This window comes from Nomascus leucogenys, chromosome 19 (assembly GCF_006542625.1).
Source record: "Nomascus leucogenys isolate Asia chromosome 19, Asia_NLE_v1, whole genome shotgun sequence".
Classification (NCBI taxonomy): Eukaryota; Metazoa; Chordata; class Mammalia; order Primates; family Hylobatidae; genus Nomascus; species Nomascus leucogenys.
In genome coordinates this window covers 69,522,225-69,542,523 of record NC_044399.1, presented here as the reverse complement: position 1 = coordinate 69,542,523, position 20,299 = coordinate 69,522,225, and the positions used below count along the sequence as shown (strand labels likewise).

Below are 20,299 nucleotides of genomic sequence, written 5' to 3'. Positions count from 1 at the left end.
ATAGTGAAGCTAAAACTTTTTTTTTTTTTTTTTTTTTTTGAGACGGAGTCTCGCTCTGTCGCCCAGGCTGGAGTGCAGTGGCGCAATCTCGGCTCACTGCAAGCTCCGCCTCCCGGGTTCACGCCATTCTCCTGCCTCAGCCTCTCTGAGTAGCTGGGACTATAGGCGGCTGCCACCACGCCCGGCTAATTTTTTGTATTTTTTAGTAGAGACGGGGTTTCACCGTGGTCTCGATCTCCTGACCTCGTGATCCGCCCTCCTCAGCCTCCCAAAGTGCTGGGATTACAAGCGTGAGGCACCGCGCCCGGCCTAGTGAAGCTAAAACTTAAAGAACACAACAAATCTGTAAAAGACAAACAAAAGAGGGTTTAATCTGTGCTTCTGTCCAGGTGTGCGGAGCTGGGAGTAGGGTTGCACCTGCCGGGGAGCATTCCCAAGGCAAATATTTGAGGGGAATTAGATTTCTAATACCCGGGTTGGCTCTCACTTTCAGGAAGGTGTGAGACCTGAATCCTAACCTGGACTCATTGTTCCCCTAATTCCCAGCATCGCATCTGTGAATTAGCGGTCTGGGTGGCAGCCCATTCGTCGTTCAGAGGCCCAGAACACCGTGAAACTATGCTTCCCTGACTCAAGAGACCCTACCTAGACGTGAGCCCCTTTGACAAGCATCTGCCCCTCAGAAGGGTCTCAGGCGACCTTCTTGATAGGTGTGACCACTTGAAAAGGACGAGGAGGCCAGGTGCGGTGGCTCTAGCCTGTAATTCCAGCACTTAGGGAAGCCGAGGAGGGAGGATCGCTCGAGTCCAGGAGTTTGAGGCCAGCCTGGGCAAGATTGGGAGACACTCCCCACCCCGCCCCATCTCTACAAGTAATTAAAAATTTAGCCGGGCGTGGTGGCGGGAGCAGGAGCCACTCGAGAGGCTGAGGCAGGAGTATCACTTGAGTCCTGGAGGTGAAGAGTGCAGTGAGCCGTGATCGCGCCACTGCATTACAGCCTGGGCGACAGAGCGAGACCCTGTCAATCAATCAATCAATTAATCAAGAGGAGGCTGGCGGGAGCATGCTCGTGACCACCGAGGGCGACACAGAACCTAACCCTAAGTCCAACCCCAAGGCAGACCCCAGCGTCCCGCCAGGCGCGTTCCTAAGAGCGCGGCTTCCGGAGCAAAGCCGCTGACCCCCGCCCCCAGGGCCTTGGCGCCGATTGGCCAGTGAGAGCGCAGGGCGGAGCCAAATCTTAAAGGATCCGGGAGCTAAGCCAGACCCGGGTGGCGGTGGCAGCTGCGAAACCCAGGGAGCCGATGCCACGTGACCCAATGTGGGCTTCTTTTAAACCTTTCTAATGCCCATAACCCAGCCTCAGGCCCATGGAGCCCACGAGAGACTGCCCGCTGTTCGGGGGCGCCTTTTCCGCCATCCTCCCCACGGGGGCCATTGACGTAAGGTGAGAAGGCCGGGGCGCCCAGGGGCGGCTGACTGGGTGGGTTGTGGGAAGAGACCGGGGTCAATCAGGGTCTGCCTCGCCTCACTCCAGCGATCTCCGACCAGTCCCGGACAATCAAGAAGTTTTCTGCCATCCCGTGACGGACCAGAGCCTGATCGTGGAACTTCTCGAGCTGCAGGCCCACGTGCGGGGCGAAGCGGCTGCGCGGTGAGGGAATGGCCCCCGGCTGGCCAATGGCAGGGGCGGGGTCGGGCCAGTGGGGGGCGGGGCCCGCGGCCGACGGTTAATCTGGGCGGTGAGACCACGAAGGGGCGGGGAGCCAGGCCTGCAACTTAAAGATGCTCCCGGGGAGGCGACCAGAGATGTCCCTTCCTGACCCCGCTTCCCTACTCCAGGTACCACTTTGAGGATGTTGGTGGCGTGCAGGGGGCTAGGGCTGTCCATGTGGAGTCTGTTCAGCCTCTCAGTTTGGAGAACCTGGCCCTGAGGGGCTGCTGTCAAGAAGCCTGGGTCCTCTCTGGCAGGCAGCAGATAGCTAAGGAAAACCAGCAGGTGAGAGCCCGAGACTGTGCAATGTCCCGGAAGGGCGGTAGCGGGGACGCAGAGATCCATGTAAGCATCCTGACTCTGATCCCCTTAGGTAGCAAAGGACGTGACACTTCATCAGGCCTTGCTGAGGCTGCCCCAGTACCAGACTGATCTCTTGCTCACCTTCAATCAGCCCCCGTAAGGAGGAAGGAACGGGCGGGTATCTCATGACTGGGTTCCTAGGAGAATCAGGCTGGGAGGGACAGAACAGGGAGACTCACTGGTGGGATCCTCCAAGGAAGCAGGAGTGGGCCAGAGGTTTGGGGTAACTGATACCCAGGTCCTCTGGGGAACAGGAATTGGCAATTTCCAAACCTCAGGCCTGGATGATGTTCTCTCTCCATCTGTTCCCCCACCCCAAGTCCTGACAACAGGTCATCTCTTGGCCCTGAAAATCTGTCACCTGCACCCTGGAGCCTGGGTGACTTTGAACAGCTGGTGACCAGTCTGACCCTTCATGATCCCAACATCTTTGGTCCCCAGTAAAGGCGCTGAAGTACTGCATGATGTTGCTGAGAACTTGGGGACTCGGTTCTGTGAGGGGGAAAAGAGGTTGAAAAGAGGGTTTCCTCTTATTTCTTCCCTGTGCGTAAACATAAGACAATCCCTCTTCAGAATAAACTTGCTTTATAATCAATATAATCTCTGTGCCTTTGAATCTAACAGGACGCCTTGGTCCCAGACGCCTGGGAATTGGGTCTCTCAATTCCCTTTGGTTTTGGAGGGAGGAGTTTAAAGCTGTGCATGGGAGCAGGAGGGACTCAAGGGTAGCAGTGGTGAGAGGGAGGAAATACACTCTGGGATGACTGGTTCAGCCCGGAGAGAGGGGTGTGAGTTACCCAGGGAATGGGTAGGGAAGGTTTAAAGCAACACCCAAGGAAAGAAGGGAAACTCATCTCTTGTAGTGATTCAACCCTGAGAACAGATGGGGAGTGGGATTGGCTGTCTCCCGTGGATGGATGAAAGGTCACCTAATCAGTAGTCACCAGGACATAGTGGTGGAGGCACAAGTGGCCAAGGAGTGCTCATTTGACGGAGACTGGGAGAGCGGCTGTTATTTAGTGTATGTGTAGTAGAGGGAGCGCAGCTGGTCCCAGAAGAAGAGGGAGAGGATGGTGTGGGGGCCGAGGCGGAAGTAGGAGGCACCTATACCCTTGTACATGCCAAAAATGCCCTCGGTCCGAGCTGTCTGCAGCAGAGCGTCCAGTATCCCCCGGTACATGAGGCCCTGAGAGCGTGTCAGAGAGGGAGGGAGAGCACAGAGAAGGAGTTTGTCAGAGCCCACCAGGGGCAGCACCTCCACAGGCTGCATTTCAGGCTATCCCACCTGCACCCGCAATCTGCCTTCCCCATCCCCTGCTTCCCGCTTGCATCCCAGAGCACTTCCTTACCTTGCCCTGTGCATCTGTGGGCTGGTTGTAGAGCCTTGTGCAGGCCACATCAAAGGGTGCCATGGCCAAGACAACTGCAATGCCACTCATCATGGCAGCCACCAGCGCCAACTTCCAGCTCTGGGGAGGAAAGATCTAAGGGGGTAGAGAGGAAGAGCGTTGTCAACCAGCTAACCATTCCACCCCAAGGACAGGACAGTCCCTGTCCTGGGGACACAGATGCTGGTAACTCGGGGAGCTTCCACTGCACCAGTTATAACAGTGCAAAAACAGTGAGAAGGAGGAAGGCCAGGGTACCCTGAAGGCTCAGGTACCCCTTCTGGGAGGGAGTGACAAGAGAACTGTGGGAAGGGTCTAAAGAGTTGAACTCCAAGCCCTCCTGCCACTCCCTCACCCGTGAATGTTGGGCACCATCCCCTCCAGGGCCTAGTGCAGCTTGCCCTCCCCTTCCCCCCTTCCCAAAACAGACCCACCCGTTTCCCAGGCAGTACCTCCCACTGGCTCAGGAGGTCCTTGGTGGATGAGAAGGTGCACAGCTGGGTGGAGGAACCGACGATAACTCGGGGCAGGCCGCCCAGAGCCCCACGCCATAACCCCACCAGACCATGTTTCTGGCCAATCTCGGTTAGCGCCTGAAACATGCCCTAGTGTGGGGAAGACCGGGGGTGGGATTCAGACAGCCCAGCATCAGGGGCTGCCATCCTAACACTGCCAAGGATGGGTCCTTAATAGGAACCTCTTGTCCAGACAATCAGTTCAATGTGGGCTTAGAGCCAGAATGTGGGCCCTTGGTTGTCTAGCCACCCCATTGTTCCCTCCCTGGGCACCCAAGAACTGGGGCGGGATGGATAGAAGTGAGGCCATTCACTGGTCAGGAGAAACAGGGGCAGAATATTAGAGGAACTGGAGTACATATTGGAAAGAGGCATCGGGAGCGGTGGCTCACGCCTGTAATCCCAGCACTTTGGGAGGCTCAGGCAGGCGGATCACCTGAAGTCAGGAGTTTGAGATCAGCCTGGCCAACATGGTGAAACCCCATCTCTATTAAAAATACAAAAATTGCTGGGTGCAGTGGCTCACGCTTGTAATCCCAGCACTTTGGGAGGCCGAGGCGGGCGGATCACAAGTTCAGGAGGTCGAGACCAGCCTGACCAACATGGTGAAACCCTGTCTCTACTAAAAATACAAAAATTAGATGGACGTGGTGGTGCACAGCTGTAATCCCAGCTACTCAAGAGGCTGCAGCAGGAGAATCACTTGAACCCAGGAGGCGGAGGTTGCAGTGAGCCAAGACCATGCCACTGCACTCCAGCCTGGGCAACAGAGCGAGACTCCATCTCAACAAAACAAAACAAAATTTAGCTGGGTGTGGTGGTGCACTCCTGTAGTCCCAGCTACTCAGGAGGCTGAGGCAGGAGAATCGCTTGAATCCAGGAAGCAGAGGTTGCAGTGAGCCGAGATCGTGCCAATGCACTTCAGCCTAGGCAACAGAGCGAGACTCCGTCTAAAAAAAAAGTAAAGAGGGTCTGGGTAGACTCCAGGGGCAAAATGGGACAGAACCGATGGGTTGAGCAGAGCAGTGGCTGGGACCGGAGCTGTTGGGTGCAGGCAGAAAGCTAGGGGAAAAGAGAAAGGATGGTCAGGGACTTTGACAGACTTGGGAACACTCACCTGATGCTTATACTGGTGCCCTACAGCAATTTCTGAGGCTGCCTGTGCCTGCAGGTGTGTCTTCACCTGGGAACAAGAGAATATCATAGCCTATGCCCCAGTGGCCATCCTCCTACCTCAGAACCAAATGTCTCACCCCCTCACACTTCCTCTAGGGTGTTCAGCAATGAATAGCCTCTTATTCTGATAATTATTGTTGTTCCTACTTAACAAATTGGTTAACGAAAAGACTCCGTCTCTAGGCTCCAGCCCCAGGGGGATGGATCTCCCAACACTGCAAGACACTCCACCCCCTTCGTATCCTGCTTCACTTGGGGCTAGCAGTGTGGGGGGTGGAGTGGTGGGAGAATGGCAATATTTCCTAAGGTTGTTCACGTTAGGCAAGACCTGGTGTCCAGCCTTTCATGCTAGCTCCCATTCCCAGACTGGATCTCCAGCCACCACTTCTATCAGGCTCCCCATCAGACTCTGGGCAAAACTTGCTCTCTAGCCTCCAATCCCCACAGAGGTATCTAGCTGACTTTGGAGAGACCACTGTCTGTAAAACTCACACCCTGAGAATGAGACCAGACTGCCTCTGCTACAGGACATACTACTTCCCAATCTCTTTTGCTCTTCGGAGCACTAAGCAGGGCCTAGTCCTAGCAATAAACAGCTGTGTGACCTTGAGTGGGTCACTTCCCCTCTCTGGGCCTCAGGCTCTTGACCCTTCACCTATACCAGATAACTCAAAGGGGCAGACGTTGAGATTGTTAATTCTGTGATGCCCCGGGTCTTCCTGATCCCTAGACTCTCGATGTATGTTAAATTCCTTATCCTCCCCTTCACAAATCCAACCTCAATATCAACACATACTAATAAAAACAAATGCTACCAAATGCTTACTGTCTGCCAGGATTCGCACTAATGCTTTCATGTCTACCGCATTTGTCTCCCTCGATCCTCCCAATAATCACACAGAAGGGGCACTACAATTATCACCATTTTACAGATGTGGCAACTGAAGCTCAACAACTAGTAATTTTCTTTCTTTTTTTTTTTTTTTGAGACGGAGTCTCGCTCTGTGGTGCAGGCTGGAGTACAGTGGCCGGATCTCAGCTCACTGCAAGCTCTGCCTCCTGGGTTTAGGCCATTCTCCTGCCTCAGCCTCCCTAGTAGCTGGGACTACAGGCGCCCACCACCATGCCTGGCTAATTTTTTATATTTTTAGTAGAGACGGGGTTTCACCGTGTTAGCCAGGATGGTCTCGATCTCCTGACCTCGTGATCCGCCCGCCTCGGCCTCCCAAAGTGCTGGGATTACTGGCGTGAGCCACCACCTCCGGCCAACAACTAGTAATTTTCAAAACCAGGATTTTAGTTCCAGAAAGGCTGATTCCAAAGCCCATAATCTTTTTTTTTTTTTTTTTCTGAGACGGAGTCTTGCTCTGTCACCCAGGCTGGAGTGCAGTGGCGCAATCTCGGCTCACTGCAAGCTCCACCTCCCGGGTTCAAGCCATTCTCCTGCCTCAGCCTCCCGAGTAGCTGGGACTACAGGCGCCCGCCACCACGCCCGGCTAATTTTTTGTATTTTTTAGTAGAGATGGGGTTTCACCGTGTTAGCCAGGATGGTCTCCATCTCCTGACCTCCATCTCGTGATCCACCCACCTTGGCCTCCCAAAGTGCTGGGATTACAGGTGTGAACCACTGCGCCCGGCCCCAAAGTCCATAATCTTAATCAATACATTCAATCGTGTCCATCAGATGGGTGTGTATAGGGCAGACCAGAAGACCCCAAAGCCTACCAGCACTTTCCTGATGCCTTTCCCTGCTTGCAGTGGGGCAGCACCCTGCCACCTATGCCCTTGGGAAAGACCAGGCTCCTATCCTACAACAAGGATCTGCCCTGAAGGTCCCAGGCAAGAGCCCTCTTCTTACCATGTAGATGGGGCTCCCCAAGTAGGCTCCCATGACCCCAGCCATGGCCCCAGCTGCTGCGCTGCGGGCAGGACTGTGGGTGCCTTCAGCTGTGTGCAGGTAGCCCCCAGCCTCAGCCAGCCCATAGGTGCCCAGTCGGATGCCATTCATCAGGAACTGGTATAAGAGGGCAGGGGCCAGGCCTTTCTGCAGGGCAGCCAGGCCATCCACCTTGCCGATGGTGATGAAGGCATGGAAGACATTTCGGTAGTGCCGCTGGTATGTGCCAGGGGCCTGCAGTTCTCCCTGCAACTGCATCCTGGTCTTCACCACCTCCAGGGGATTGGTGAATACACAGGCCCCGCAGGCTGCCAGGCCACTCATCAAGAAGTCCATGGTGGGATAGCTGTAGCAGGAACTGACCCAAGAGTAAGAAAGTAAAAATGTGTGTCAGAAAGCGGGGTTGGAAGACAGGGGAAGGCCTGTTTCAGCAGTACAGGCTGCAGAAGGTAAGAATTTAGATTTGCAGTCAAGGGTGTCAGGGTCAAATGTCAAGTGGTCAAACGTCAGCTAGAATTTGGGAGTCAAGAGCTGGCAAGCAGGGAAGAGACAGAAATCTAGATTCTGGTGAGAAGCTTATGGCAGGACCCTCTGAGGTCAAGGAGGGGCAAAAGACAGAAGGTTGCAGGTGGGATGGCTCAGGATGGCGGGCGACGGGGGCAGGGGGGTAGAGGAGGGAATTGCGGGGTTGGGAGATGGAAGCCAGGGAGGCAGGAAGAAGAAAGCCAGCAAGTGAGAGAAGAAAAGGATCCGGGAGAAGAGCCGGTGATTTCCTCGAGCCAGCAACGAGATCTGGATCCGAGAAAGAAGTCAGGACTCTGGCCAGGAATGAGCGTCCCCGAGCGTCCCCAGGCAGCCACCGGAGCTCGCAGCAGCTTCAACTCCGGGTAACCTGCGGAGGCCGGGCCGCCACACTCCTGCCACTGGAGCGCGGGGCCAATGGAGAGCCTTCGAGAGCCACAACCGAGGCCCTCAGCCAATCAGCGCCGAGCCGGCTCCGCGGCCAATGGGAGGAGCTCTCGGCGCTCCCGTCCCCGGAATCACCCGGAGGCGGTTGGAATTAACACTCCCGGCCCCGCCACCAGCGCTCGGCCGCCGACTCCGGCTCCGGAAGGGAGGCCCGGGACGCGGCGGTTTTGTTATTGGCAGGGAAGAGACCTGGGCTCCCGATCGAACACAGAGGCCGAGCGCAGCAGTCCCCCACTGGGGTGCTGGGACCGCCCCTCGGGTGGGCGGACGGCTCCCTTCTTTAGCTTCCTACCCTGGGTTGTGACCGGGTGGGGTCACATAAGTTCAAGTCCACGCCCTGCTCGGTGCCGGCGCCAGGAGAGCCAGGAAGACGCGGTCCGGCCTGCGGGGGGTAGAGGGACACACCTGCGCTGCGGGACCAGTCTCCTGAGGCTGCACGGGGTGGTGCTTGGTTAATTAAATCCTTAGTCCTTAGGCTTTTTTTTTTTTTTTTTTTTTTTTTTTGAGATGGAGTCTCGCTCTGTCGCCCAGGCTGGAGTGCAGTGGCGCGATCTCAGCTCACTGAGAGCTCCGCCTCCCGGGTTCACGCCATTCTCCTGCCTCAGCCTCCCGAGTAGCTGGGACTACAGGTGCCCGCCACCACGCCCGGCTTATTTTTTGTATTTTTAGTAGAGACCACTGTGTTAGCCAGGATGGTCTCGATCTCCTGACCTCGTGATCCGCCCGCCTCGGCCTCCCAAAGTGCTGGGATTACAGGCGTGAGCCACCGCGCCCGGCCGAGATTTCATCATTGTTCTAAATCTTGAGTTCATGCTGGGTGCGGTGACTCACCTGTAATTCCAGCACTCTGGGTGGCTGAGGCAGGAGGATTGCTTGAGCCCAGGAGTTTGAGACCAACTTGGGCAAAATGGTGAAATCCTATTACTAAAAAAGAAGTTTAAAAAAAGGGATACAAGTCGGGCGCGGTGGCTCATGCATGTAATCTCAGCACTTGGGGAGGCCGAGGCGGGCGGATCATGAGGTCAAGAGATCGAGACTATCCTGGCCAACATGGTGAAACCCTGTCTGTACGAAAAATAAAAAAATTAGCTGGGCAGAGTGGCGCATGCCTGTATTCCCAGCTACTCAGGAGGCTGAGACAGGAGAATCTCTTGAACCTGGGAGGCAGAGGTTGCAGTGAGTCGAGATTGCTCCACTGCACTCCAACCTGGTGACAGAGCGAGACTGCCTAAAAAAAAAAAAAAAAGGCTGAGCACGGTGGCTCACACCTGTAATCCCAGCACTTTGGGAGGCCGAGGCGGGCGGACCACCTGAGGTCAGGAGTTCGAGACCAGCCTCAACATGGAGAAACCTCATCTCTACTAAAAATACAAAATTAGCTGGGCGTGGTGGTGCATGCCTGTAATCCCAGCTACTCGGGAGGTTGAGGCAGGAGAATTGCTTGAACCTGGTCCTGATAGGCGGAGGTTGCGGTGAGCCAAGATTGCGCCATCGCACTCCAGCCTGGGCAACAAGAGTGAAACTCTATCTCAAAAAAAAAAAAAAAAAAAAGAGAGAGATACAGTGGATGCTTTATTCAGATTTCATTGGTTTTTGCTCAAAGTCCTTTTTCTGTTCCAGAATCCCATCCAGGATACCAAGTTACATTAAATTGTCATATCTGTAGCTCCTCTTTTTTTTTTGAGAGGGAGTTTCAATCTTGTCACCCAGGCTGAAGTGCAATGGCTCAATCTCCACTCACTGCAATCTCCACCTCCTAGGTTCAAGCGATTCTCCAGCCTCAGCCTCCCAAATAGCTAGGATTACAGGTGCCCGCTACCACGCCCGGTTAATTTTTGTATTTTTAGTAGAGATGGGGTTTCACCACATTGGCCAGGCTGGTCTCAAACTCCTGACCTCAGGTGATCTGCCTGCCGCAGCCTCCCAGAGTGCTGGGATTACAGGTGTGAGCCACCATGCCCAGCCCTCTGGCTCCTCTTGGCTGTGATAGTTTCTCAGAATTTTCATGTTTTTGATGACCTTAATAGTTTTAAGGACTACTGGTCAGGTATTTAGTAGAATGTTCCTCTGCCGAGGGCTTTTCTTAGGATTGTACTGGGCTTTTGGCAGGAAGACCACCAAGGTAAACTGCTATTTTCATCACATCATATCAAGGGTGGTACTTGATCCAGACTATCAACATGACTCATCACTGTTGATATTGACCCTGATCACCTGGCTGAGGTGGCATTTGTCAGTTTTTCCCATTATAACATTCTTTTTTTTTTTTTCTTTAAACGGAGTTTCACTCTGTCGCCCAGGCTGCAGTGCAGTGACGCGATCTCAGCTCACTGCAACCTCCACCTCCCAGGTTCAAGCATTTCTCTGCCTCAGCCTCCCCATATAACATTATTCTTTTTTCCCCCTTTCCATACTGTACTTTTTGGAAGGAAGTCACTAAGCACAGTTCACATTAAAGAAGTAGGAAGTTACGCCTCTCCCTCCTTGAAAGGTGAGTATGTAAATACATTATTTGGAGGTTATTTTATTTTTGAGATGGAGACTTACTCTGTTGCCCAGACTGGAGTGCAGTGGCGCGATCTCACCTCACTGCAACCTCCACCTCCCAGGTTCAAGCAATTCTCTGCCTCAGCCTCCCAAGTAGCTGGGATTACAGGCACTCACCACCATGCCCAGCTAATTTTTGTATTTTTAGTAGAGACGGGATTTCGCCATGTTGGCCAGGCTGGTCTCAAACTCCTGACCTCAGATGATCCACCCGCCTCAGCCTACCAAAGTGCTGGGATTACAGCTGTGAGCCACCAGGCCCGGCCTGGAGTTCTTTCATATGAGATATTTGTCTCTACTCCCCCATTATTTTTTCGACCATTTATTTAATCAGTATGGACTTATGGACATTTATACTTTGGGTTCTAATCCAATATACTTCATATTTATTTTCTAGCTAATTTCATTCTAGCTTTGGCCTTTGAGAGCTCTTTCCGTTGGCTCCTATGTCTCTTTAGCATACCCCCATCCTTTTTTTTTTTGCATACAAAAGTTTTTAGTTTATAAATCTTCCCGTGAAAAATCCACAATGGCCACAGATGTTATTGTAGCATCTTTACTCCTTTGACTTTTTGCCCCACCAACACTGTCCTTTGCAGTCCCCCTTTCTTCATTCTGGTCTTGTGTTCCTTTCGTTGCTCTCTTGAGTTCTTTTTCTTCTCATCCAAGCCATGTCTTGGAAGTCAGCATTTGGGTTTATCTTTCTTTGCATAATCCAGTGAATCATAAATCATGCCAAAGCCAGTCATCTTGCCACCACCAAAATGAGTTCTGAATCCAAATTCAAAGATGAGGCCAGTCGTGGTGGCTCACGCCTGTAATCCCAGCACTTTGGGAGGCAGAGGCAGGCAGATCACCTGAGGTCAGGAGTTTGAGACCAGCCTGGCCAACATTGTGAAACCCGGTCTCTGCTGAAACTACAAAAATTAGCCGGGTGTGGTGGCAGGCACCTGTAATCCCAGCTACTCAGGAGGCTGAGGCAGGAGAATCACTTGAACCCGGGAAGCAGAGGTTGCAGTGAGCCGAGATTGCGCCACTGCACTCCAGCCTGGGTGACAGACGGAGACTCCATCTCACAAAGACAAACGAAAACACAGATGATGACATCTAGGGTAGTCTCATACATTTTGGCTAGTTTTTCCTGAATTTCTGTCTTAGGTACTGTTGCCTTCCCAGGGTGAAGGACCTCAATAACCATTTGTTCCTCCTGAAGTATGCAGTCAGTTGATCATGAACTTCCTAGTTCAGACAGTTACGAAGTCATTCATGATGGCGGTCAATCCTCAGCCAGGGAGAAAAATAAGAGTCCCATCAGTGTTGTTGTCATCATTGTTGTTTTAATTAAAACCTTGTTTTTGTTTATTTAGTATCACCTTACTTTCTGGTACTATAAAATGCTCCAGGCTCATTTTGTGTATTTCCTGCCACAGTCCTGCAATCAGCCATTTCTCCAAGGACCCCTATTTTCTTTTATTGGCAAATGGTTTTAGAATCCAGGATCTGGGCACTAGGTATGCTTGTTGCTTTTGAGGTATCATTGCTTCTGGACCCTCACATCTGAGAAAGCAAGGAAATAAATGTATGTGTACTAACCCATGTATATACACAAACATGTATTTCCATATGTAACCATCCATATCTATATTAAGCTAAGCATGAATTCATACTGATGTCACCAACTTTAATCCATTACTACATGGATCATTCTAGCCACCTCCCCTGTTTATCTAAACTGTGAGAAACCTGGCTTCCATAATTTGCCATCTATTTACTTAAGTGTTTATTCCAGGACACGTGTATAGGAGTATCAGAATTGTCTTGTTTTTCTTCTTAAATTCTTTATTATTATTATTATTATTTGAGACAGAGTTTTGCTCTTGTTGCCTATGCTAGAGTGCAATGTTGCAATCTCAGTTCACTGCAACCTTCACCTCTCAGGTTCAAGCGATTCTCCTGCCTCAGCCTCCTGAGTAGCTGGGATTACAGGCATGACCTACCACACCTGGCTAATTTTGTATTTTTAGTAGAAACGGGGTTTCACCATGTTAGCCAGGCTGGTCTCGAGCTCCTGACCTCAGGTGATCCTCCCGCCTTGGCCTCCCAAAGTGCTGGGATTACAGGCATGAGCCACTGCACCCGGCCTAAACTTTTTCTTCTTTCTTTCTTTCTTTTTTTTTTGAGATGGAGTTTTGCTGTTGTTACCCAGGCTGGAGCACAATGGTGTGATCTTGGCTTACTGCAACCTCTGCCTCCCAGGTTCAAGTGATTCTCCTGCCTCAGCCTCCCAAGTAGCTGAGATTACAGGCATGCGCCACCACACCTGGCTAATTTTGTATTTTTAGTAGAGACAGGGTTTCTTCATGTTGGTCAGGCTGGTTTGCAAACTCTGACCTCAGGTGATCCACCTGCCTCGGCCTCCCAAAGTGGTCTCCCTGTCAAAAGCCCAGTACAATCCTAAGAAAAGCCCTCGGCAGAGGAACATTCTACTAAATACCTGACCTGTAATCCCAGCACTTTGGGAAGCTGAGGTCAGCGGATCATGAGGTCAAGAGATTGAGACCATCCTGGCCAACATGGTGAAACCTCATCTCTACTAAAAAAAAAAATACGAAAATTGGCCACCTGCGGTGGCTCACGCCTGTAATCTCAGCACTTTGGGAGGCCGAGGCGGGCGGATCACGAGGTCAGGAGATCGAGACCATCCTGGCTAACACGATGAAACCCCATCTCTACTAAAAATACAAAAAATTAGCTGGGCGTGGTGGCGGGCGCCTGTAGTCCCAGCTACTAGGGAGGCTGAGACAGGAGAATGGCGTGAACCCGGGAGGCGGAGCTTGCAGTGAGCCGAGATTGTGCCACTGCACTCCAGCCTGGGCGACAGAATGAGACTCCGTCTCAAAAAAAAAAAAAAAAGGCCCGATGCAGTGGCCCACGCTTGTAATCCCATCACTTAGGGAGACTGAGGCGGGTGGATCACCTGAGGCCAGGAGTTCGAGACCAGCCTGGTCAACCTGGTGAAACCCCGTCTCTACTAAAAATACAAAAATTAGCTGGGTGTGGTGGTGGGCACCTGTAATCCCAGCTACTCGGGAGGCTGAAGCAGGAGAATCACTTTAACCCAGGAGGCGGAGCTTGCAGTGAGCCAAGATCGTACCACTGCACTCCAGCCAGGCAACAGAGCTAGACTCCGTCTCAAAAAAAAACAAAAACAAAAACTTAAAAAAAAAAACAAAACCAAAAATGTATAATTAAGCCCAAGGTCACCTAGATTTTCTCTTATGTTTTCTTCTAGAAGCTTTATAGTTTTACTTTTTACATTTAAGTCTATGATCCATTTTGAGTTAATTTTTGTAAATTATGTGAGGTCTGGGTTTGGTTTCTTCTTCCTCATCCTCCTCCTCTTGTCTCTTTTCTTCTTCTTCCTTCTTTCTTTCTTCTTTTCCTCTTCTTCTTCTTCTTCTTCTTCTTCTTCTTCTTCTTCTTCTTCTTCTTCTTCTTCTTCTTCTTCTTCTTCTTCTTCTTTCTTCTTCCTCTTCCTCCTCCTCTTCTTCTTCTCCTTCTTTTTCTTCTCCTTCTTCTTCTTCCTTTGGTCCTTTGTAAAAAATCTGTTTTCTATATTTGTGTGGCTCGATTTCTGTGCCCTCTCTTCTGTTCCCTTGATCTGTGTGTCTAGTCTTTGACCAATATCATGCTGTCCTGATTTATTGTAGGCTGTTATCATTTATTCCTGGATGTGAATGTCCTGAGTCAGATTTGAGGGGGTTGCATAGGGAACATAAAAGTCCCCAGGTGTCTGAAAGAAGGGGTGGTAACATAGAGAGGGAGCGAGAAAGACGCGGAGGCTTGGAGGGCACGGGGCTGTGTCTTTCTTGCCTCCTCCTTGGTGGCCTAGACAGTGATGGGTTCCTTTTGGCTGCTGACCGCACACCCGAAGTGCTCACACTCCACCTAGTGGTGGTGTGGAAGGATCGTCTGTGTGTATCCTCACCTGGACCAAAACCTGTATAAACTCCCAGAGCAGGCCCCTTTTTCCTTACTGCTTCTTCCTGATTTATCCCCCATCACAGGCAGGCTACCTACATTAACAGCTTTCCAGACAGAAATGAGGCCTAGGTGTTCTGTGCTCCATGAAAGATTCTACTGGACTTCCAAGTCCTGGCCCTACGGGAGGCAGTTGGACTCAACACTTCTTTTATTAGAAGCTCCCTTTACAAGGAATTGTTTTGTTGTTGTAAGTGACAGAAATCCAACTCAAACTAGCTTACGAAAAGAGAACTCATTGACTCACACAACTGAAAACTCCAGACACAGATATGACTTCAGGTCAGCAGAATCAGGCACTCAAATCTGTCTCCCTCCACCTCTGCCATCTGTCTCCCTCCACCTCTGCCATCTGTCTCCCTCCACCTCTGCCATATATCGGTTTTATTCTCAGGCCACCTCATTGATGGCCACTAGTAGCTCCAGGCCCGTATTCCACCAGCTTAGCATCCTCAGTGGAAATGTAACTGCCCAGTGGGCTCTTCCTGTGCTCGGCACAAATAAAGACCACGGCATTGCAGTAAAGAAAGAGTTTAATTGACACGAGGCCGGCCACGCCACATGCAAAATTGATTATTACTTAAGTCAATCTCCCTGAAACTTCAGAGATCAGGGTTTTTGATAATTTGGTGGGTAGGGGGTCGGAAAGTGGGGAGTGCTAATTGGTCAGGTGGGAGATGAAATCACAGGGAGTTGAAACTCCTCTTTCACTGGGTAGGTTCCTGGGTGGGGGCCACAAGACCAGATGAACCAGTTTATTGATCCGGATGTTGCCAGATGATGCTTTGAGTGCAGGGTCTGCAGAATATCACAAGCACTGATCTTAGGTTTTACAACAATGATGTTATCCCCAGGAGCAATTTGGGGAGGTTCAGAATCTCGCAGCCTCCAGCTGCATGACTCCTAAACCAAATCTTGTTTTTTTTTTTTTGAGATGGAGTATCGCTTTGTCAGCCAGGCTGGAGTGCAATGGCATGGTCTCTGCTCACTGCAACCTCTGTCTCCTGGGTTCAAGCGATTCTCCTGTCTCAGCCTCTTGAGTAGCTGGGACTACAGGCGTGTACCACCACACCCGGCTAATTTTTTGTATTTTTAGTAGAGACAGGGTTTCACCATGTTGGCCAGGCTGGCCTTGAACTCCTGACCTCATGATCCGCCAAACTCGGCCTCCCAAGGAGATTACAGGCGTGAGCCACTGCGCCCAGCTGAAACGGGAGTTTTATTATTACTCAAATCAGTCTCCCTAAGCAGAAGAGTTTTTTTTGTTGTTGTTGTTGTTTTTTTGAGACAGAGTCTTGCTCTGTCGCCCAGGCTGGAGTGCAGTGGCACCATCTTGGCTCACTGCAAGCTCCGCCTCCCGGGTTCATGCCATTCTCCTGCCTCAGCTTCCCGAGTAGCTGGGACTACAGGCCCCTGCCACCACACCTGGCTAATTTTTTGTACTTTTAGTAGAGACGGGGTTTCACCGTGTTAGCCAGGATGGTCTCGATCTCCTGACCTCGTGATCTGCCTGCCTCAGCCTCCCAAAGTGCTGGGATTACAGGTGTGAGCCACCATGCCTGGCCGCACTCATTATTTGTAATGGTAAAGACTGTAAGCTTCCCTAGGAGGACTGTCTCCCAGTTCTGCACTAGGGGATAAATTGTAATGGTCAAGATTCTTTCAGCAGTAAGTGACAGAAAACCAGCTAAAACCAGCTCAAGCACAAAAGGGAATGTCATGCCTCTGGAAACTGGGAAGTCCAAGGGACTCAAATATCATTGTAATCCCCCACTTTTTTTTTGAGACAGGGTCTTGCTCTGTCACCCAGGCTGGAGTGCAGGGGCGTGGTCTTGGCTCACTGCAGCCTGGAACTCCTGGGCTCTAGTGATCCTCCTGCCTCAGCCTCTGGAGTAGTTGAGACTACAGGCATGCACCACCACCAGGCCTCCTCCCTCTCTTGGCTCTGCTTCCCTCAGGTATAGGGCTCATTTTCTCCCACTGTTGACTGGCTTCCTCCTTTTCCAGGGGAAGGAAGAAGGCCAAGGTACAGACAGCTCCTGGCTTAGATTGTTCCTGCCTTGTGAGCTTGGAGGAAAGAGAAAGCTTCTCTTTCTCAGAGGCCCAGAAGCTTCTCTTTCTCCTGGAGTCTGTCCTGACCTGCTCATTCCTGGACCAGTCTCTGTGGGCAGAGGAATACGGTACTGTGATTGACCAAACCTGAGTCAAGTGGCCAGAGGGAGGCTGTTGTGATTGGCTGTCCCACTGGAACCACAGGGAGTGGGGTGGGTGATGGAGAGTTTCGTAGGAGATGGGCACTACTGTTATCAGGATGGTGAAATCTATTTGATGCAACATTATATTCCAGGAAACGTTATAGCTGCAAAGACCACATAGCGACATGATAATTGGTTATAAAGCAATGCTAAGAGAACAAGGCAGAAGACAGACTTGAAACTATGATGGCACCTTTGGAATATGAAAAAATAGAAAACTTTTGCTCTGTAAGGGTGGTAGAAGAATGAATTATTACGTCAAAAACCTTCAGTGTCTTTGCAAAAGTATTTTATAATAAATAACATGTGCATGCAAAAATAGTCTCATGTTTACTGCATAATACGATTTTCGGAGCTGAGTTTCTTTTTGTAATGAGATAAGACACAAATAAAATTGATGGTGATGTTGACAAAAAGAGTCAAACTCTGTAAAATATTTGAAGAGATTTATTCTGAGCCAAATATGAGTGACCATGGCCTGTGACTCAGCCCTCAGGAGATCCTGAGAACATGTGCCCAATGTGGTTGGGGTGCGGCTTGCTTTCATACATTTTAGGGAGACATGAGACTTCAATCAAATACTTTTTTTTTTTTTTTGAGACCAAGTCTCATTCTGTCACCCAGGCTGGAGTGCAGTGGCGCAATCTCGGCTCACTGCAACGTCTGCCTCCCAGGTTCAAATGATTCTCCTGCCTCAGCCTCCTGAGTACAGTAGCTGGGATTACAGGCGCTCGCCACCATGCCCGACTTATTTTTGTATTTTTAGTAGAGACGGGGTTTCACCATGTTGGCCAGGGTGGTCTCGAACTCCTGGCCTCAGCTGATCGGCCCGCCTTGGCCTCCCAAAGAGCTGGGATTACAAGCGTGAGCCACTGTGCCTGGCTTCAATCAAACACATTCAAATACATTTAAGAAATATAGGCCGGGCGCGGTGGCTCATGCCTGTAATCCCAGCACTTTGGGAGGCTGAGGTGGGCGGATCATCTGAGGTCAGAAGTTCGAGACCAGCCTGGCCAACATGGTGAAACTCCGTCTCTACTAAAAAAATAGCAAAAATTAGCCAGGCACAGTGGCACACGCTGGTAATCCCAGCTACTCGGGAGGCTGAGGCAGGAGAATCACTCGAACCTGGGAGGCGGAAGTTGCAGTGAATTGAGATCATGCCACTGCACTCCAGCCTGGGCAACAGAAAGAGTGTCAAAATAAATAAATAAATAAATAAATAAATAAATAAATAAATATAAATAAATAAATAAAAGGCTGGGCACGGTGGCTCATGTCTGTAATCCCAGTACTTTAGGAGGCCGAGGCAGGCAGATCACTTGAGGTCAGGAGTTCAAGACCAACCTGGCCAACGTGGTGAAACTCTATCTCTACTGAAAATACAAAAATTAGCCAGACATGGTGGCGCATGCCTGTAATCCTAGCTGCTTAGGAGGTTGAGGTAAGAGAATTGCTTGAACCCAGGAGGCAGAGGTTGCAGTGAGCCGAAATCCTGCCACTGCATTCCAGCCTGGGCGACACAGTGAGACTCCGTCTCAAAAAAAAAAAGAGGAGGCTGGGCGCGGTGGCTCACGCTTGTAATCCCAGCACTTTGGGAGGCCGAGGCGGGCGGATCACGAGGTCAGGAGATCGAGACCACGGTGAAACCCCGTCTCTACTAAAAATACAAAAAATTAGCAGGGCGTGGTGGCGGGCGCCTGTAGTCCCAGCTACTTGGAGAGGCTGAGGCAGGAGAATGGCGTGAACCCAGGAGGCGGAGCTTGCAGTGAGCCGAGATTGCACCACTGCACTCCAGCCTGGGCGACAGAGCGAGACTCCGTCTCAAAAAAAAAAAAAAAAAAGAGGAGTAGTGAACTGTGGGAAGGATTCAATTCAATTTGGCTCAATTAATCAACTATTGAGCACCTATTATGTGCCTGATCCTGTTCCAGAACTTTGGAATATACCAGCGTGAAAGGAAAATGAATCTTGGGGCCCCCAAATCACTAAGCTAAAGAAAAAGTCAAGCTGGGAACTGCTTAGGGCAAACTGCCTCCTACTCAAGGTCATCCCTCTGCTCACTGAGATAAATTCATATCTGGGACCAGGCTCGGTGGCTCACCCCTGTAATCCCATCACTTTGGGAGGCTGAGGCGGACAGATCACGAGGTCAGGAGATTGAGACCATCCTGGTCAACATGGTGAAACCCCATCTCTACTAAAAGTACAAAAATTAGCTGGGTGTGGTGGCGCACGCCTGTAGTCCCAGCTACTTGGGAGGCTGAGGCAGGAGAATCGCTTGAATCTGGGAGGTGGAGGTTGCAGTGAGCCAAGATCTCACACCACTGCACTCCAGCCTGGGCGACAGAGAAGACTCTGTCAAAAAAAAAAAAAAAGCATATCTGATTGCCTTCTTTGGAAAGGCTAATCAGAAACTGAAAAGAAAGCAACAGTTTGTCTCTCACCTACCTGTGACCTGGAAGCCCTCTCCATGCTTGAGTTGTCCCGCCTTTCTGGACTAAACCAATGTACATCTTACATATATCGATTGAGGTCTTATGCCTCCCTAAAATGTATAAAACTGAGCTGTGCCCTAACCACGTTGGACACATGTCATCAAGATCTCCTAAGCTGTGTCACAGGTGTGTGCTCTCACCCTTGACAAAATAAACTTTTTTTTTGAGATGGAGTCTCACTCTGTCGTGCCCAGGCTGGTATGCAGTGGTGTGATCCTGGCTCACTGCAACCTCTGCCTCCTGGGTTCAAGTGATTCTTCTGCCTCAGCCTCCTGAGTAGCAAGGATTACAGGCATGCGCTACCACACATGGCTAATTTTTTGTATTTTTAGTAGAATTGAGGTTTCACCATGTTGGCCAGGCTGGTCTCGAACTCCTGACCTCAGGTGATCCGCCCACCTTGCCCGGCCAAACTGCTTACTTTTGTATTGTGTTACCTGATTTATTGACTAAAATAGTTATTGCAATAGAGGCTACTCTTGTTTTTTTTTCTTTTTCCTTTTTTTTTGAGATGGAATCTCACTCTGTCGCCTAGGCTGGAGTGCAGTGGTGCAGTCTTGGCTTATTGCAACCTCCACCTCCCAGGTTCAAGCGATTCTCCTGCCTCAGCCTCCAAAATAGCTGGGATTACAGGCACCTGCCACCACGCCCGGCTAATTTTTGTATTTTTAGTAGAGATGGGGTTTCACCATATTGGCCAGGCTGGTTTTGAACCCCTGACTTCAGGTGATCCACCCACCTCGGCCTCCAAAAGTGTTGGGATTACAGGTGTGAGCCACCATGCCAGGCCAAAAACAATTTTTTAAAATTAAGTTTATTGCATCCATGTATTTTTCTGTATGTGCTTTTAAAGTCCTTGTGACACTGAGTTACAGGGCTTTGATTCTTGGGTCTAAAAAGGACACCAATTCTGCTAAATCTTAAAAACTGACATCA

General features: G+C 50.7%; 2 protein-coding genes and 1 pseudogene across 3 annotated transcripts; 1 reads left to right on the top strand and 2 right to left on the bottom strand.

Annotated features, from left to right (window-relative positions):
* Positions 1–1,224: 1,224 nt before the first annotated feature.
* RANGRF (RAN guanine nucleotide release factor) lies at positions 1,225–2,672 on the top strand. Of its 2 annotated transcripts, XM_003274648.4 has the most exons (5): positions 1,225–1,447; positions 1,538–1,654; positions 1,843–1,999; positions 2,088–2,173; positions 2,398–2,672. In XM_003274648.4, the coding sequence occupies exons 1-5, from the start codon at positions 1,371–1,373 to the stop codon at positions 2,519–2,521; spliced, it is 561 nt and encodes a 186-aa protein (XP_003274696.1). In that variant the 5' UTR covers positions 1,225–1,370; the 3' UTR covers positions 2,522–2,672. The 2 variants fall into 2 exon arrangements, with proteins under 2 accessions (XP_003274696.1, XP_030656023.1); XM_030800163.1 differs by lacking the exon at positions 2,088–2,173 and having other exon boundaries at positions 2,398–2,667.
* Positions 2,646–7,988, bottom strand: SLC25A35 (solute carrier family 25 member 35). The gene is made up of 5 exons (XM_003274650.4): positions 7,015–7,988; positions 5,098–5,163; positions 3,918–4,070; positions 3,427–3,561; positions 2,646–3,263 (listed from the first exon to the last, which is right to left on the bottom strand). The coding sequence occupies exons 1-5, from the start codon at positions 7,387–7,389 to the stop codon at positions 3,090–3,092; spliced, it is 903 nt and encodes a 300-aa protein (XP_003274698.1). The 5' UTR covers positions 7,390–7,988; the 3' UTR covers positions 2,646–3,089.
* Positions 7,989–11,070: 3,082 nt separating this feature from the next.
* LOC100584764 lies at positions 11,071–11,837 on the bottom strand (annotated as a pseudogene).
* Positions 11,838–20,299: the final 8,462 nt, after the last annotated feature.

Coding starts and splice junctions, on each gene's coding strand:
- RANGRF (XM_003274648.4), top strand. CDS start 1,371: ATGGAGCCCACGAGAGACTGCCCGCTGTTCGGGGGCGCCTTTTCCGCC. Junction 1,448..1,537: donor ACGGGGGCCATTGACGTAAG/GTGAGAAGGCCG, acceptor GCCTCACTCCAG/CGATCTCCGACCAGTCCCGG. Junction 2,000..2,087: donor TAGCTAAGGAAAACCAGCAG/GTGAGAGCCCGA, acceptor TGATCCCCTTAG/GTAGCAAAGGACGTGACACT.
- SLC25A35 (XM_003274650.4), bottom strand. CDS start 7,389: ATGGACTTCTTGATGAGTGGCCTGGCAGCCTGCGGGGCCTGTGTATTC. Junction 4,071..5,097: donor GGCACCAGTATAAGCATCAG/GTGAGTGTTCCC, acceptor TCCCCACACTAG/GGCATGTTTCAGGCGCTAAC. Junction 3,562..3,917: donor ACCTCCTGAGCCAGTGGGAG/GTACTGCCTGGG, acceptor CTACCCCCTTAG/ATCTTTCCTCCCCAGAGCTG.